This window comes from Salvelinus sp. IW2-2015, linkage group LG8, assembly GCF_002910315.2.
Source record: "Salvelinus sp. IW2-2015 linkage group LG8, ASM291031v2, whole genome shotgun sequence".
In the NCBI taxonomy this organism is placed as follows: Eukaryota; Metazoa; Chordata; class Actinopteri; order Salmoniformes; family Salmonidae; genus Salvelinus; species Salvelinus sp. IW2-2015.
The window spans coordinates 45876342-45891348 of NC_036848.1; the positions used below are offsets into that span (position 1 = coordinate 45876342).

The 15007-nt window shown below is 43.1% G+C and overlaps 1 protein-coding gene across 1 annotated transcript in view; it reads left to right on the plus strand.

Moving 5' to 3' along the window:
• akt3a (v-akt murine thymoma viral oncogene homolog 3a) overlaps nucleotides 1-14386 on the plus strand; it is a 140184-nt gene extending 125798 nt beyond the window's left edge. The window contains exons 8-14 of the mRNA XM_023993807.2: nucleotides 2232-2377; nucleotides 2629-2938; nucleotides 3669-3797; nucleotides 7558-7772; nucleotides 8054-8141; nucleotides 8474-8576; nucleotides 12623-14386. Coding sequence (XP_023849575.1) covers nucleotides 2232-2377; nucleotides 2629-2938; nucleotides 3669-3797; nucleotides 7558-7772; nucleotides 8054-8141; nucleotides 8474-8576; nucleotides 12623-12708 — 1077 coding nt within the window. The 3' untranslated portion in view covers nucleotides 12709-14386. The remainder of the gene's footprint in view (nucleotides 1-2231; nucleotides 2378-2628; nucleotides 2939-3668; nucleotides 3798-7557; nucleotides 7773-8053; nucleotides 8142-8473; nucleotides 8577-12622) is intronic.
• Nucleotides 14387-15007: the final 621 nt, after the last annotated feature.

The following is a 15007-nucleotide window of genomic DNA, read 5'->3' on the forward strand; positions in this document are numbered from 1 at the left end:
CTCAGATCAAGCTAGACACCCCCTTCCACCTTCCACTGCCTGTTGACATCTAGTGGAAGGCGTATGCAGTGCATGCATATCCATAAATATAAGGCAATTCAATAGGCAGGCCCTGGAACAGAGCATCGTTTTCAGATTTTTCACTTCCTGTCTGGAAGTTTGCTGCAAAATGAGTTCTGTTTTACTCACAGATATAATTCAAACAGTTTTAGAAACTTGAGAGTGTTTTCTATCCAATAGTAATAATAATATGCATATTGTACGATCTAGAATAGAGTACGAGGCAGTTTAATTTGGGCACAATTTTTTCCAAAGTGGAAACAGCTCCCCCATATTGACAAGAAGTTAACAAGTTTTGCGGCTTGTTGGTTTGTCAGAAAGTTTGCTGGATAGTCCTTGGCAGTAAGGATCCTTGGCAGTGGGGATTCTTGGCAGTTAGGATCCTTGGAAGTAAGAATCCTTGTCAGTAAAATCCTTGGTATTAAGAATCCTTGGTAGTAAGAATCCTTGGTAGTAAGAATCCTTGGCAGTAAGAATCCTTGGCAGTAAGAATCCTTGGCAGTAAGAATCCTTGGCAGTAAGAATCATTGGCAGTAACAATTGTTGGTTTGTCAGAAAGTTTGCTGGATAGTCCTTGGTAGTAAGAATCCTTGGCAGTAAGAATCCTTGGCAGTAAAAATCCTTGGCAGTAAGAATCCTTGGCAGCAAGAATCCTTCCAGGTAACTTTGTCAAAAATCAGGTTGTAGGTTTGGAGTTTTGATTTGAAGTGAAGGTTATGTTGTGGAGGGTCGTATCCTGTTTATGTCCAAATCTAAATCCATTTTTTTGTAGAAAAATGCTGATCTGCTCATTACCCAATCTCGCTCTCTATCTCTCAATTCAATTCAAGGACATACTTTTACATCGCCAAAGCAACTGAAATAGATAATAAACAAAAGTGAGATAAACAATCAGAAATGAACAGAAACATTACACTCACAAAAGATTCAAAGGAATATACATTTCAAATGTCATATTATGGCTATGTACAGTGTTGTAACAATATGCAAAATGTGAAAGTAAAAAAGGGAAAATAAATAAACATAAATATGGGTTGTATTTACAATGGTGTTTGTTCTTCACTGGTTGCCATTTTCTTGTGGTAACAGGTCACAMATCTTAATGCTGTGATGGCACACTGTGGTATTTCACATAATGTATATGGGAGTTTATCAAAAGTGGGCTTGTTTTCAAATTATTTTGTTGGTCTGTGTAATCTGAGGGAAATATGTGTCTCTAATATTGTCATATATTTGGCTGGTGGTTAGGAAGTGCAGCTCAGTTTCCACCTCATTTTGTGGGCAGTGTGCACATAGCCTGTCTTCTCTTGAGAGCCAGGTCTGCCTACGGCRGCCTTTCTCAATAGCAAGGCTATGCTCACTGAGTCTGTACATAGTCAAAGCTTTCCTTAAGTTTGAATCAGTCACAGTGGTCAGGTATCTGTTTCTGTGTCTCTGTCTGTCTGTCTGTCTGTCTCTCTGTCTCTGTTTGTCTGTGGTGTGTGCTTACTCAGCCCCACAAGCCTGGGGTGCACAGCACAGTCACCCAACTCTAACGGAAAGTTACCCACACACTCGCACACAGAGGTGTACAGCACACTATGTCATGAATAATGCAAAGACTTGATCAGTTATAGAAGGAGTGTACATCCTCAACATTATGTTGATACCTGTGTAGGTCCTATCTGTGAAATGTCAGATTTATGTTTTACTTTCGAGTATGCAGGATTATTCTTTATTATTCTAATCAGACTGACCAATGAGCATTGTATGTATGTATCCTAGTCTAATACAGTTCTATAGCTCCCACAGTATTTTTCTCAGGTAAAGTTGCTTATTTCCACTGCCAGAAAACTGCTCTCCACCTGTCACCATTCCAAGCCTTTCCCAGTTTATGTCCATTAGAACACACCTATGGGTATATTACCGAAATGACATTCTGAGATGAGTTTGGATTCGCAAAAATGTCAATTTCCGGCATTTTTAATCGGGACGCTTTGCAATCTTGTGTTCATTCCCTCAGTCTAAACATCACCTGCTCCCTCCATCAGTCCAGCCAGCTCCAACCCAGAACCCCCTCACCTTAGTGGGCCGATCCGTCTGCCTGCCTCCCTCCCTCATCTTTACAAACCTGCCTGCCGCATTCACAGCTGCCAGTGCTCTGATGAAGGCCCACCTGTCCTCACCCATAGCCCCCCCTCTACCCCACACCTCCCCTCTCCTCCCCACCTGTCAGGCTGGTCAGGCTGATCAGGCAGGCCGTTAGCACCGCCCCAGCGGCCATATGCAAACCTCCCTCAACAATTAATGGAAGATGTGCCGCCCCGTGTCCTCCTGGGTAATTTGTACAAGAGGAGCTCGGGCAGGGAGACAGGAGGGGGAGAGGGATGGCAGAGAAATTACAGAGAGCCTTGACATCTGACAGAGAGAGAGAGAATGGAGGAGAGGGTATTCCCATACTCACTCTTTCAAAAATGAAAAGATGATTGCAGAAAAGGGCGCCGGCCTCTTTAATGGGATGTTAGCCCATGAGCGGCACCGATTGCCTTTAACAAGATTGGTGTATTGATTAAAAGGCTGATTTAACAGGCCGCGCCGGCTACCCGGTGGAGAGATGGGGATGATGCGCCAGCTGCTGTCTAAGTTCGCCGGGCGTCCTCCAAGGGCCCCACCATCCATCATCTCAATATGGCGATGGGAGGCAGTTTATGTTGTGTTAATTTCCTCCAATAAATCAGTAATTATTGCAATCCTGTCCCTGCTGTTTATCCTGCAGCTGTTTTTCCATTTGTCGAGAGAGCGGGTGTTCTCTGAGGACCGCACGCGCTTCTACGGTGCCGAAATAGTCTCCGCTCTGGACTACCTGCACTCCGCCAAGATTGTGTACCGGGATCTCAAGGTAAACAAAAAAAGCGGGAAAGTAATCAGATATTTGGGAAGTTGTTGTTTCCCTCACCTAATGTGGCCCATTATCCTGTGCGAGTGGCACGGGATGTGGGGAATGTATTAAAAGCTCCAGAGTTTTCAGTTTTGGGAGAGGGGCTTTTTGAAAAACATCAAAATTCTCTSGGGTGTGTGAAAGATGACACAGCGTTTCGCTTACAGCCTTGGCCCAAGCCTGCCTGAAAGGAGCCAAGAAACATGAAAAAATAAGCGTTTGCCGTTAAAATTAAAAGGTTGAACGGCTTGACTAGCTTGAGGTTTCTTTCCCTTCATCTGCTAGGAACTGTGAACAAGAAGGAGACTTGTTTACTTTCCTCCTTGTTATTAACGTGACTCTGGTCAGACTATTCAACTTCCCTCACAATGTGAAGTGTCTCCACAACACATTTTACTGGCTGAGACATGAGTAGAGGCAGAGGCAGACAGTACATTTTCTTGTGTACTTGAAATKATCAAATAAACTTGGGGGACATAGAGAGGAATCACAGACTGCCTTCTCTTGTGCAGCTCAACAATACAGTATGTGTTGTCAGAGTCGTTGAGTTTGCAGTACATCCCTGGGCTTTTATAAGCCTGTTTTTCTAACTGTGTTGCACTGCAGTGCTTGTCTGTCCTTGTGGCATTGTTCTGCCCACACACTGGCTTGGCCTTCAGCGCTTTCAAAGTTGTTTCCTGTTCCCCTGCAGCTGGAGAACCTAATGCTAGACAAAGACGGACACGTCAAAATCACAGACTTCGGGCTCTGCAAGGAAGGAATCACAGATGCTGCTACAATGAAGACTTTCTGTGGAACGCCGGAGTACCTAGCTCCAGAGGTACAGTACGGTCCCTTCTAAACCCACATTCCCTGTCTGGTATATTCAACCCTTCAAACCCCTGACATACAGTACAAAACTCACCCGAGCATTAGAACTCAATTGTATTAGGTCTACATCATTATTATAGTTGTGTACCCCAGTTCACTTTGATTTAGAACTAAACATCATAAACCCACTACAATAACCAGTCTATTGAGATACTGTAGCCTATTTATGGCCAAGACTTTAAGATTCATCTGCCAAATAATGCTTGTAGCTATGGCAGCAGGTTTACATCATCCTCATGGCAGAGTCCCATAGCTAATGACGCCATTGGGACTCACACTGCCTCTCACAGTGAGCATAATGTAAACCCCCTCACATGCTCTATAGGAGACACTGTCCCTGGCGCCAGGCTGACAAACAAGTGGATGTGTGAAGTTGTAAGATTGAAATTGAGGAATCTAGTTATATCAAACACCGTTCTGCTGTGATTTCTCATTGGCCGATTTGTTTTATCTTCTCTCTTTATTTAAAGCTAGAATGTTTAGTTGCTACATCCATTTTTGGACTTATAAATGAATGATATATGCTCTTTGATTCTTGAACAATAGACCTTATAAATGCCTCATGAACTTAGTTCAATTGTCGTACCCCATCAGAACCCAAAATATAAGTTGTTTTACTCCAATGTTTGTAAACAATGTAAATGTAAACAAACACTGTATATCCTCATAACCTAGTTAAAACTATCATTTTGATATCAAGGAGGGTACTTGCATCCATAGCTCTGTGTATGAATTTTAGAATGGTTACATCTTTCCAGGCGCATCTCTCAGCTTTTCACCAAAACGGAGGCGGGGTACTGCAGATTCTAGCTTTAAGTAGCCACTTTAATGTTCAATAACGAACTGCTATATTCTGGTCATTAACAACAGTAAAGTAGATGTACAATATTTTACAACTCAATAACAAGTATTTGGTGTCCTTTCTGAATGACAAAAAAACATTTAAAAACTTACCACATTGCAAACCATTTTTTTCCCCTTTAACCAATGCTTAAACATGACCAACGTTATGGTCTCAGGTTTTTACTACAATGCATATTTATGATGTGCAGAGGAGTGAGGACTGTGGGTCGGGTGGGGGAAGAAAGGCAGGGGATAGAGGGGGGCATAGATCCCACTTAAAAAAGTATGGAGGACAATTTGGCGCTGGATTTTGTTTTGCTAAGGCCCTCCGCTGTGCCAGGAGATGATTTGAGTGTTGGTTATTTTTCACAAGAGTATGTGATTGCACAAAAAAGTACATGCTAAATAGAGGCAGATGGTGGCAGATGGGGGAGGTTGGAAGAAGGTGGCTGGGAAACCTGGAAATCTATACCGCCGCACTGGTGTAAAAATAACAGAACACACTCCGCGCCAAGTTCCAGACATGCAAAGTAGCTGGGATTTAATAAGAGGGAAGTTAAAATATTCCAATGCTTTGGGGTTATAAAAATGAAATTTAGATAGTTTTTCTTTTTGTTTGTGTAAAATATATTTGATTTGCCTTGTTAAAAAAAGGGCAAATGAGAATACCAAAAATATATTTTCTTAATAATACATTTGTAACACATACTCTCCTAGTTTTGGTTACTTTAGCCTTATTGAAATAACTCAGTGACATCTCTCTCATTTTGATATGCATGTATTTTTTACAAAGTAAAAAAAATGTGCAGGTTAAAACATTTGGGAAGATATAACCAAATGATTTGATAACGGTAGTAAAAATATATTAAATTGTTTATACTGTAGTGTTTCAATGCACATTTATGCGCCATGTGTATATGTACATTTAGCCTATTATGTTTCTTTATGTGTGTGTACACAAGCTAGGGCAGGCTGGGCGGGCGGAGCTGTGTGTTTGTTCCCTGTGCCCCGCTGGGTAACTGGGCTGGTGGAGCCAAAGGCTCTCTCTCTCTGTCCCTGCCCAGCCAAGCCTGCCAAGGGCCCCAGTCAGTCCTGGGAGCAGCAGCCCCGCCACATGGCTGTCCGAACGGGGCCTGTTCCTCCCCTCCAGGCTTGCCTCTCTGCCTGTGGCTCTGGAACAGGGGGGACCCCAACTGGCTCTGTGTGTATTAATCGCATCCCTGCCTGCACCCGAGCTGCTCCTGCTACAGTCCCAGGACAAACTCCCAATCCCAGCTCTCCCTGCACACACACATGCATATGTACACACATATGCATATGTACAGACACACACACACACCTCTGGCCCTAGGTGATGAAACGGCATTAAACATGTAACTATTTTTTCTCCTAACTTTTGGTTTGATGAGGGGGAAGGATATTCCATCTGGTGTGCGTGGTAGCATTCCTCCTCAGGTTTTTACTTGGTAATCCAGTGTTATCCCTCCAGCATTATGTTCAAACCCATGAATAGTTCATCTTTGACTGTACCACTGTTTCTCTCAGTGATGCTGATTTCCATCCAGCCGGTTGCCCGTCTTGATAAGCTCAATACGTGTTATTACCAGCAATTTGCTTCCAGTGTTATTTAGTTTGATAATTCTCAGCTTTTTGGGATTACATGTAGTGTACAAACACAGTAACTTGTTTCAGTCATTTAAAGTTCAGTCTAACTGAATTCTTAGTGATTAGGGCCTGTATTCATAAAGCGTCTTGAGTAGGAGTGCTGATCTAGGATCAGGTCCTCGTCTTCTTCAATATAATCTAAATGGCAAAACTTATCCTTGATCAGCACTCCTACTCTGAGATGCTTTATGAATACGGGCCCAGAAATTCAGAATGTTTTTTGGAGGTTTTCATGTTGTCTTGGTTGATATTTTCTGGTTAGGACTACTCTTTAAGACAGCGGAGGAGGATCATTGCGTTGACACGTCCAGGTTCTGCTTCCCATTAAGATTAGAGACAAGACATTATTATTCTAGAGATTCAGAGCATATGCTTAACTGGCCTCTCTCCAGCGCCACTTGTCGTTAGGTAGTCATATTAATTAGGCCTTTCCTCAGCGACGGTCTGAAATGGAGCCTGTACTCCCTCCATCTCTCTTCCTCCCTCGCTTTTTCAACAAGGTGAACAGCAGCACACCGGAGACGATGTAAGAGAAGGAGAAGAGCAGGTTGATTGTGTATTAGGACAGCAGCCCAGATAGAAGGCTTTGATTCAGCCGTGGCTCCTCTGGCTCCATGCTTTCCGTAGCCAGGTATCCACCTCTCTCTCTGGTGGGGCTGCCCTTGAACCAGCGGGTCACATCATGATGGCGAGGCCCTCTATGTCCATCCAGGAGCGTTTCCTGTCTGCCCGTGCCAGGTAGGGCCTCCAGCGCCAGCCACTTGGCTTGGCCAACAGGGGCATCTGTGACACGCAGCAGCAGAGTGACAGCCATCGCAGTCTATGTAGTGATGCCACTGCATGATGCTGTTGGGTTCTCATGTCACAGGAACACCGTACTGTGGAATAGGGCTTTGTGTTAGTCATAGTAAACCAGCTGGACCTGGAAACAGAAACTCGCAAGGGTCAAATGTCCACCAGGTCGTTTGTTAACCAACTTTGCGTCAGAAGTCGGTTGTATGTAAAACGCTTGGCGAAATAACAAAGTTGATGTGCTTCGTGTTTTTGTGTGTGTTGTTGGCAGGGGTGATTGGACCAGTTTGCAGCAGTTTGTTCCTCTGAACTGCAATGTTGAATAGAGGAGTTAGTGCCTGTCCCGTAGAGATACCATACAGTTCATATTGACAATATGTTCTTATTCCATGATCTGTGTGTCTGTCCAGGTGCTGGAGGACAATGACTACGGCCGGGCGGTGGACTGGTGGGGTCTGGGTGTGGTCATGTATGAGATGATGTGCGGCCGGCTACCCTTCTACAACCAGGACCACGAGAAGCTGTTTGAGCTGATCCTCATGGAGGACATCAAGTTCCCCCGCACGCTGTCGTCAGACGCCAAGTCACTGCTGTCAGGACTACTCATAAAGGACCCCAACAAAAGGTATAGGCCAGCTATACTATACACACCCTGGCCAGCCAGACTCCAAGCAGCACTGCTCACCATCCAATAATGCCCCATTGGAAGTGACTATACACTAGTTCTATTTAAACTAACTATCAGGGTTGAGGTCAATTCAGTTTTACACTCAGTTAACCCCAACCCTGCTAGCTTTAAAAAGCTTCAAGTCAATCATATCTATTCATCAAATTCAAAGTACTGTAACACTAATGTCTTGGAGGCAGACAAACCTTTGAATAAATTGTGATGCTTACTTTTCACAGGCTTGGAGGAGGTCCAGATGATGCTAAAGAAATCATGGGACATAGTTTCTTTACTGGAATCGAGTGGCAAGATGTTTATGATAAGAAGGTAATGCCTGTAATACCAGTTCTATAATATGTACACATTCATATTGTAGAATCATGTTGGGAGTCCTACAGGACTCCTGCTCTTTGCCCCTCACCAGTATGCATTCCTGATCATAGTTTGCTAACTCACTGTCTAGATAGAGGAAAGTTATCCTTGCTCTTTCAGTGCTTTACCATCACAGACACAGTGTACACCTAAGATGATGCAACCCTGGTAGCAGAGGGAGGTGAAATGCATTGTGGGAGGTGTAAACTCGTTGCCTCCAGTCCTGCCTGTGTGCTGCAACACCTCTGTGACACAAGTGCTGTGTGTTTCCCTCCCCTCCTACCTAGCTGATACCGCCCTTCAAACCTCAGGTGTCGTCAGAGACAGATACCAGGTATTTTGACGAAGAATTCACGGCACAGACAATTACAATAACTCCCCCTGAAAAATGTGAGTGAAACTTTTTCTTATTGTTCTTTTTTGCTAATGTTTAAAAGGTGAGACACTGTCACTTGACACTTTACTCAGGCTATGTTAGATGTGTAAGTGGTGTAACAATGTCTTTCCATATGTTAGATGATCATGTTTTATTTTGGGGCTAGATTGTATCAGAGCCACGCTAGCCGCATAGCAGTTGTTTTAGCAGTGTTGGAGGTGGAACTGCTGCGTTAGGGCTGTCAAATTCACAAGCGGCTCCTGGAATTCGACTTCAATCAGTGTAGATGAAGGGGAGGAGACAGGTCAAATAAGGATTTTTGGCCTTGAAACAATTGAGACAGATTGTGTATGTGTGCCAATCAGAGGGTGAATGGACAAGACAAAACATTTCTAGTGCATTCGGAAAGTATTCAGATCCCTTGTCTTTCTCCACATTTTGTTACATTACAGCCTCAATCTACACACAATACCCCATAATGACCAAGCAAAAACTGTTTTTTAGAAATGTTTGCAAATGTAAACATACAGTTGAAGTCGGAAGTTTACATACACTAATGTTGGAGTCATTAAAACTTGTTTTTCAACCACTCCGAACATTTCTTGTTAACAAACTATAGTTTTGGCAAATCGGTTAGGACATCTACTTTGTGCATGACACAAGTAATTTTTCATTCAGATTATTTCACTTATAATTCACTGTATCACAATTCCAGTGGGTCAGAAGTTTACATACACTAAGTTGACTGTGCCTTTAAACAGCTTGGAAAATTCCAGAAAATTATGTCATGGCTTTAGAAGCTTCTGATAGGCTAATTGACATAATTTGAGTCAATTGAAGGTGTACCTGTGGATGTATTTCAAGGCCTACCTTAAAACTCAGTGCCTCTTTGCTTGACATCGTGGAAAAATCAGCTAAGACCTCAGAAAAAAATGGTAAACCTCCACAAGTCTGGTTCATCCTTGGGAGCAATTCTTTATTTAATTTTTTTATTTCACCTTTATTTAACCAGGTAGGCTAGTTGAGAACAAGTTCTCATTTTCAACTGCGACCTGGCCAAGATAAAGGAAAGCAGTGCGACACAAACAACACAGAGTTACCCATGAAATAAACAAACATACAGTCAATAATACAATATAAAAAGTCTATATACAGTGTGTGCAAATGAGGTAGGATAAGGGAGGTAAGGCAATAAATAGGCCATAGTGGCAAAATAATTACAATATAGCAATTAAACACGAGTGATAGATGTGCAGAAGATGAATGTGCAAGTAGAGATACTGGGGTGCAAAGGAGCAAAATGAATGATAGAAATAACAGTATGGGGATAAGGTAGTTGGATGGGCAATGTACAGGTGCAGTGATCTGTGAGCTGCTCTGACAGCTGGTGCTTAAAGTTAGTGAGGGAGATATGACTCTCCAGCGTCAGTGATTTTTGCAGGTACTTTGTAGGTACCACATTCATCTGTACAAACAATAGTACGCAAGTATAAACACCATGAGACCACAGACCTGTCATACCACTCAGGAAGGAGACGCGTTCTGTCTCCTAGAGATGAATGTACTTTGGTACAAAAAGTGCAAATCCCAGAACAACAGCAAAGGACCTTGTGAAGATGCTGGAGGAAACAGGTACAAAAGTATCTATATCCACAGTAAAACAAATCCTATATCGACATAACCTGAAAGGCTGCTCAGCAAGGAAGAAGCCACTGCTCCAAAACCGCCATAAAAAAGCCAGACTACGGTTTGCAACTGCACATGGGGACAAAGATTGTACTTTTTGGAGAAATGCCCTCTGGTCTGATGAAACAAAAATAATGACCATCGTTATGTTTGGAGGAAAAAGGGGGAAGCTTGCAAGCTGAAGAACACCATCCCAACCGTGAAGCACGGGGGTGGCAGCATCATGTTGTGGGGGTGCTTTGCTGCAGGAGGGACTGGTGCACTTCACAAAATAGATGGAATCATGAGGACGGAAAATTGTGGATATTTTGAAGCAACATCTCAAGACATCAGTCAGGAAGTTAAAGCTTGGTCGCAAATGGATCTTCCAAATGGACAATGACCATGCATACTTCCAAAGTTGTGGCAAAATGGCTTAAGGACAACAAAGTCAAGGTATCGGGGTGGCCATCACAAAGCCCTGACCTCAATCCCATAGAAAATTTGTGGGCAGAACTGAAAAAGCGTGTGCGAGCAAGGAGGCCTACAAACCTGACTCAGTTAAACCAGCTCTGTCAGGAGGAATGGGCCAAAATTCCCCCAACTTATTGTGGGAAGCTTGTGGAAGGCTACCCGAAACGTTTGACCCAAGTTAAACAATTTAAAGGCAATGCTACCAAATACTAATTGAGTGAATGTTAACTTCTGACCCACTGGGAATGTGATGAAAGAAATAAAAGCTGAAATAAATCGAGTCTTCTTGGGTATGACGCTACAAGCTTGGCACAGCTTTATTTAGGTAGTTTCTCCCATTCTCCTCTGGAGATCCTCTCAAGCTCTGTCAGGTTGGATGGGGAGCGTCGCTGCACAGCTATTTTCAGGTCTCTGGTGTTTCTTTCCAAATCATGTCCAATCAATTGAATTTACCACAGGTGGACACCAATCAAGTTGTTGAAACATCTCAAGGATGATCAATGGAAACAAGTTGCACCTGAGCTCAATTGAGTCCCATAGCAAAGGGTCTGAATATTTATGTGAATGTCTCTTTTTTTTTGTAGATTGAGGATTTTTCTCCCCAATTTTGTGGTATCCAATTGGTAGTTACAGTCTTGTCTCATCGCTGCAACTCCCGTACAGACTCGGGAGAGGCGAAGGGCGAGAGCCGTGCGTCCTCCGAAACACAACACAACCAAGCCGCACTGCTTCTTGACACAATGCCCACTTAACCCGGAAGCCAGCCGCACCAAAGCGTCGGAGGAAACACCGTACACCTGGCGACCGTGTCAGCGTGCACTGCGCCCGGCCCGCCACAGGAGTCGCTAGTGCGCGATGGGACAAGGACATCCCTGCCCGGCCAAACCCTCTCCTAACCCAGACGACGCTGGGCCAATTGTACGCCGCCCCTGGGTCTCCCGGTCGCGGCCGGCTTCGATAGAGCCTGGACTCGAAACCAGAATCTCTAGTTGCACAGCTAACACTGTGATGCAGTGCCTTAGACCACTGTGCCACTTGGGAGGCCTATMATTTTTAAATTCATTTTAGAATAAGGCTGTAACGTAACAAAATATGGAAAAGGGGAAGAAGTCTGAATAGTTTCCGAATGCACAGTAAGTGCCTTTGAATGGGGTATGGTAGTAGGTGCCAGCTGCACCGGTTTGTGTCAAGAACACCGCTGGGTTTTTCCACGCTCAACAGTTTCCCGTGTGTATCAAGAATGGTCCACCACCCAAAGGACATCCAGCCAACTTGACATAACTGTGGGAAGCATTGGGGTAAACATGAACCAGCATCCCTGTGGAACGCTTTTGACACCTTGTAGAGTCCATCCCCCGATGAGTTGAGGCTGTTCTGAGAGCAAAAGGGAGGGGGGGGGACGACGACTCAATATTAGTAAGTGTGTTCCTAATGTTTGGTATACTCAGTGAAGGTTGTAATCTCATTGATCAACGGCTCAACCAAATAATCCACGTTGAAATGACGCGTTGTGCCCAGTGGGTCGTTCACAAATTCGAACACTGAAATATGATGTAATCTACACCTGGCTGATATAAATCTTCATTATTTTGTTTAATGATTTTCAATTTGAGCATCATTATTTCTATATAGCCTACACCTTCTCGTTATGAACTTCTAACTCGAGTGGGACGGGTGTGGCTTCGTGACAACGATCACAAGAGCAGCTGCTCACCGATTTGACAGCTCCAGCGCAGTTACACCTCCGACAGTGCCAAAACATCAGCGATGAGGGTGTCAGCTATTGCCAGTTAACGCTTGATCTAAATGAATCTAGGCCTTAAACATGCTCACTAGAGCATCAGAGAGGCTTAAATAGAATCACTGTAAAAAGGTTGAATTGCATGATTGAAGTGAGTAATGTCCTGTTTGTCCCTCCCAGTTGATGAAGACGGGATGGATTGCATGGACAACGAGCGGAGACCACACTTCCCCCAGTTCTCCTACTCGGCCAGTGGGAGAGAATGATCGCTGTATCCAGACAGTACTGCACCACCATCAGTACCAATGGAAGGTTACAGTATAAAACCAACCTAGCCTGAGCTAACCCCTCCTCTCTCCATTTGGGTCATTCCATAGTGAGCATGGAGATCCATCACTGTATGTTTTATGTGTTTGTTTTTTCATGGGGATTTTGCATGTGTGGTCAGACAGAAGTTCAGCCCTGTTGGTAGTTCCCGACAGTTAAAGGTGCATTTCTTATGGAATGCTCCTTTTAAAGCCTTGAAACTGACTCAAGAGGGCAAACGGGTTTGTTGTGTTGTGTGTCATTAGATCCCTTGGTCATTGACTTCTGCGATCCAGTTCTATCTACTGTAGGAGACTGACATTCCTGGTAGGGAGCGCTGCTGTCTTTAGCGTTCTCATTTCACATAGGACAGTATACTAGAACTCGAGATTCACAGGAGATTCTCCATTTGTTTGCTGTGTCATAATCTGCAACGGTCCTCATTCTTCTCTTGATGACATTTGGGTTTACACATTGTCGTTTGGTTAGCTAACATCTGTGTTGTGTGTATAGAAATAAGTTTACTATAGGATTAGAGATTTTTCTTTCAGAAGTCAAAAACGGCCAGAAAACGGTTCACTCAGGCTACACAGAGATCAATCTGTCTTCACCTCCGTATACAGGTCACCGGTACTGCTATCTTTACTCTGCAGGTCAAGCTACAAGCGCTAACTATACAAACCACCTCCACCACTTCTCATGGACACTATGACTGTAGTCTCACATATTATACTGTTACGTCATTTTGTCCCTTATTTAAGGTGTGCAAAAGTAAACCTCTAGTCTCGTCTGCTATTTGTTGATAAGCTGTGATTTTTACTTTCTCCTCTCGCCTGTGAAATCAGTCATTCGAATAGTGTGAACGCTTTGGGATGTTGCTCTGCCAATGTTATGTATGAATGGGAGTAAATGTTTGTGTACTGTGTGTAGAGATTTTAAGAGAGCCTGAAGGCACAGCACTGTTGGCTGTAACCTCCTGTGAATCCGAGCTGTGCGTTAGCTGTCAGGAACAGCAAGGTTCACCTCAACTTGTCTTAACAGTGAGGATGAGAGGAAGAGCATTCTAGGTATGTGTGTCAGGGTTATCTGGCTGAAGGTAGATGCTTCCCACAACTGAAATTATGTAAAGCTTTATTTCAGACATATCACCATAGAAAATAAAAGCATTCAAAAACAAAAATGTATAAATGTGAATGAGAAATGCAAGATGGTGGCTGTTTACTGTCTAATGCTCCTGTAAGGGGTGGGGCTAAACCTGTAAGAAGGGTGAAGGAATTTGAATTATCTGACCGGGGTGGGGGACATACTGTATAACTATGATTCAATGGGGACAAGAGGGAGGTATTGGCATTGTTTGATTTGGACCACAGCAATGGCTTCCTGTTGTTTTATTTATTTGTTCTTCTTTTGTATAACTGTTCTTGTTATATGATTAGGATTAATGTCCAGTCTTTTGTTCTGGATGAAAAAGGCACCTCGAATAATGGCTTAAGAATGTAGAAGCAAAGCCTTCATGTTGTCGTTTTTGTTTTTGCTCKAWTTTTTTWTTTTTTTTGGTTTGTTTCTTTGTTCTCTTACCAAAATATGACGACAATGAAAAAGACAGAGCAGACAGCATATTAAAGAGTTCTATCAGTATCAAGGTATTATTATTAAATATTTTCCATAAGACTTTTACATTTCACGGGCATCTAACCTGGAATGTCTAAGTGGTATTAAAACCTTTAAGTTCTCTTCTCCACATACAGTATATAAGGGCTGTATAAGCTTCAACTGGTATGACGCTACTGTTGTCTTCTAGCATCTGAGCATTCCTGTAATACATGTAAATACATGAGAATGGCACAGAACAAGCTTCCTCAAACTGTAATTTACTACATTTTAGTTGCTTAATAACACACTGCACGTTTAGGCCTTTTTCTTTACCTCTGCTTTTTAGAACAAGAAAAATATGACATTAGAATGAATAACTTAAGCATTTACAAAGGGAATATATTCATTGGCTCTACGGTTTTAAAGTCAAGAGATTGTAAGAATAGGCGTAGATGGAGAATAGCTACAAAGCTTACTGAAGTAATGAGTATTATAGACTCTGTGACCACTGTTCCAAGGGTAGATACACTGCAGACTGTTTGGTAATGAGTATTATAGACTCTGTGACCACTGTTCCAAGGGTAGATACACTGCAGACTGTTTGGTAATGAGTATTATAGACTCTGTGACCAATGTTCCAAGGGTAGATACACTGCAGACTGTTTG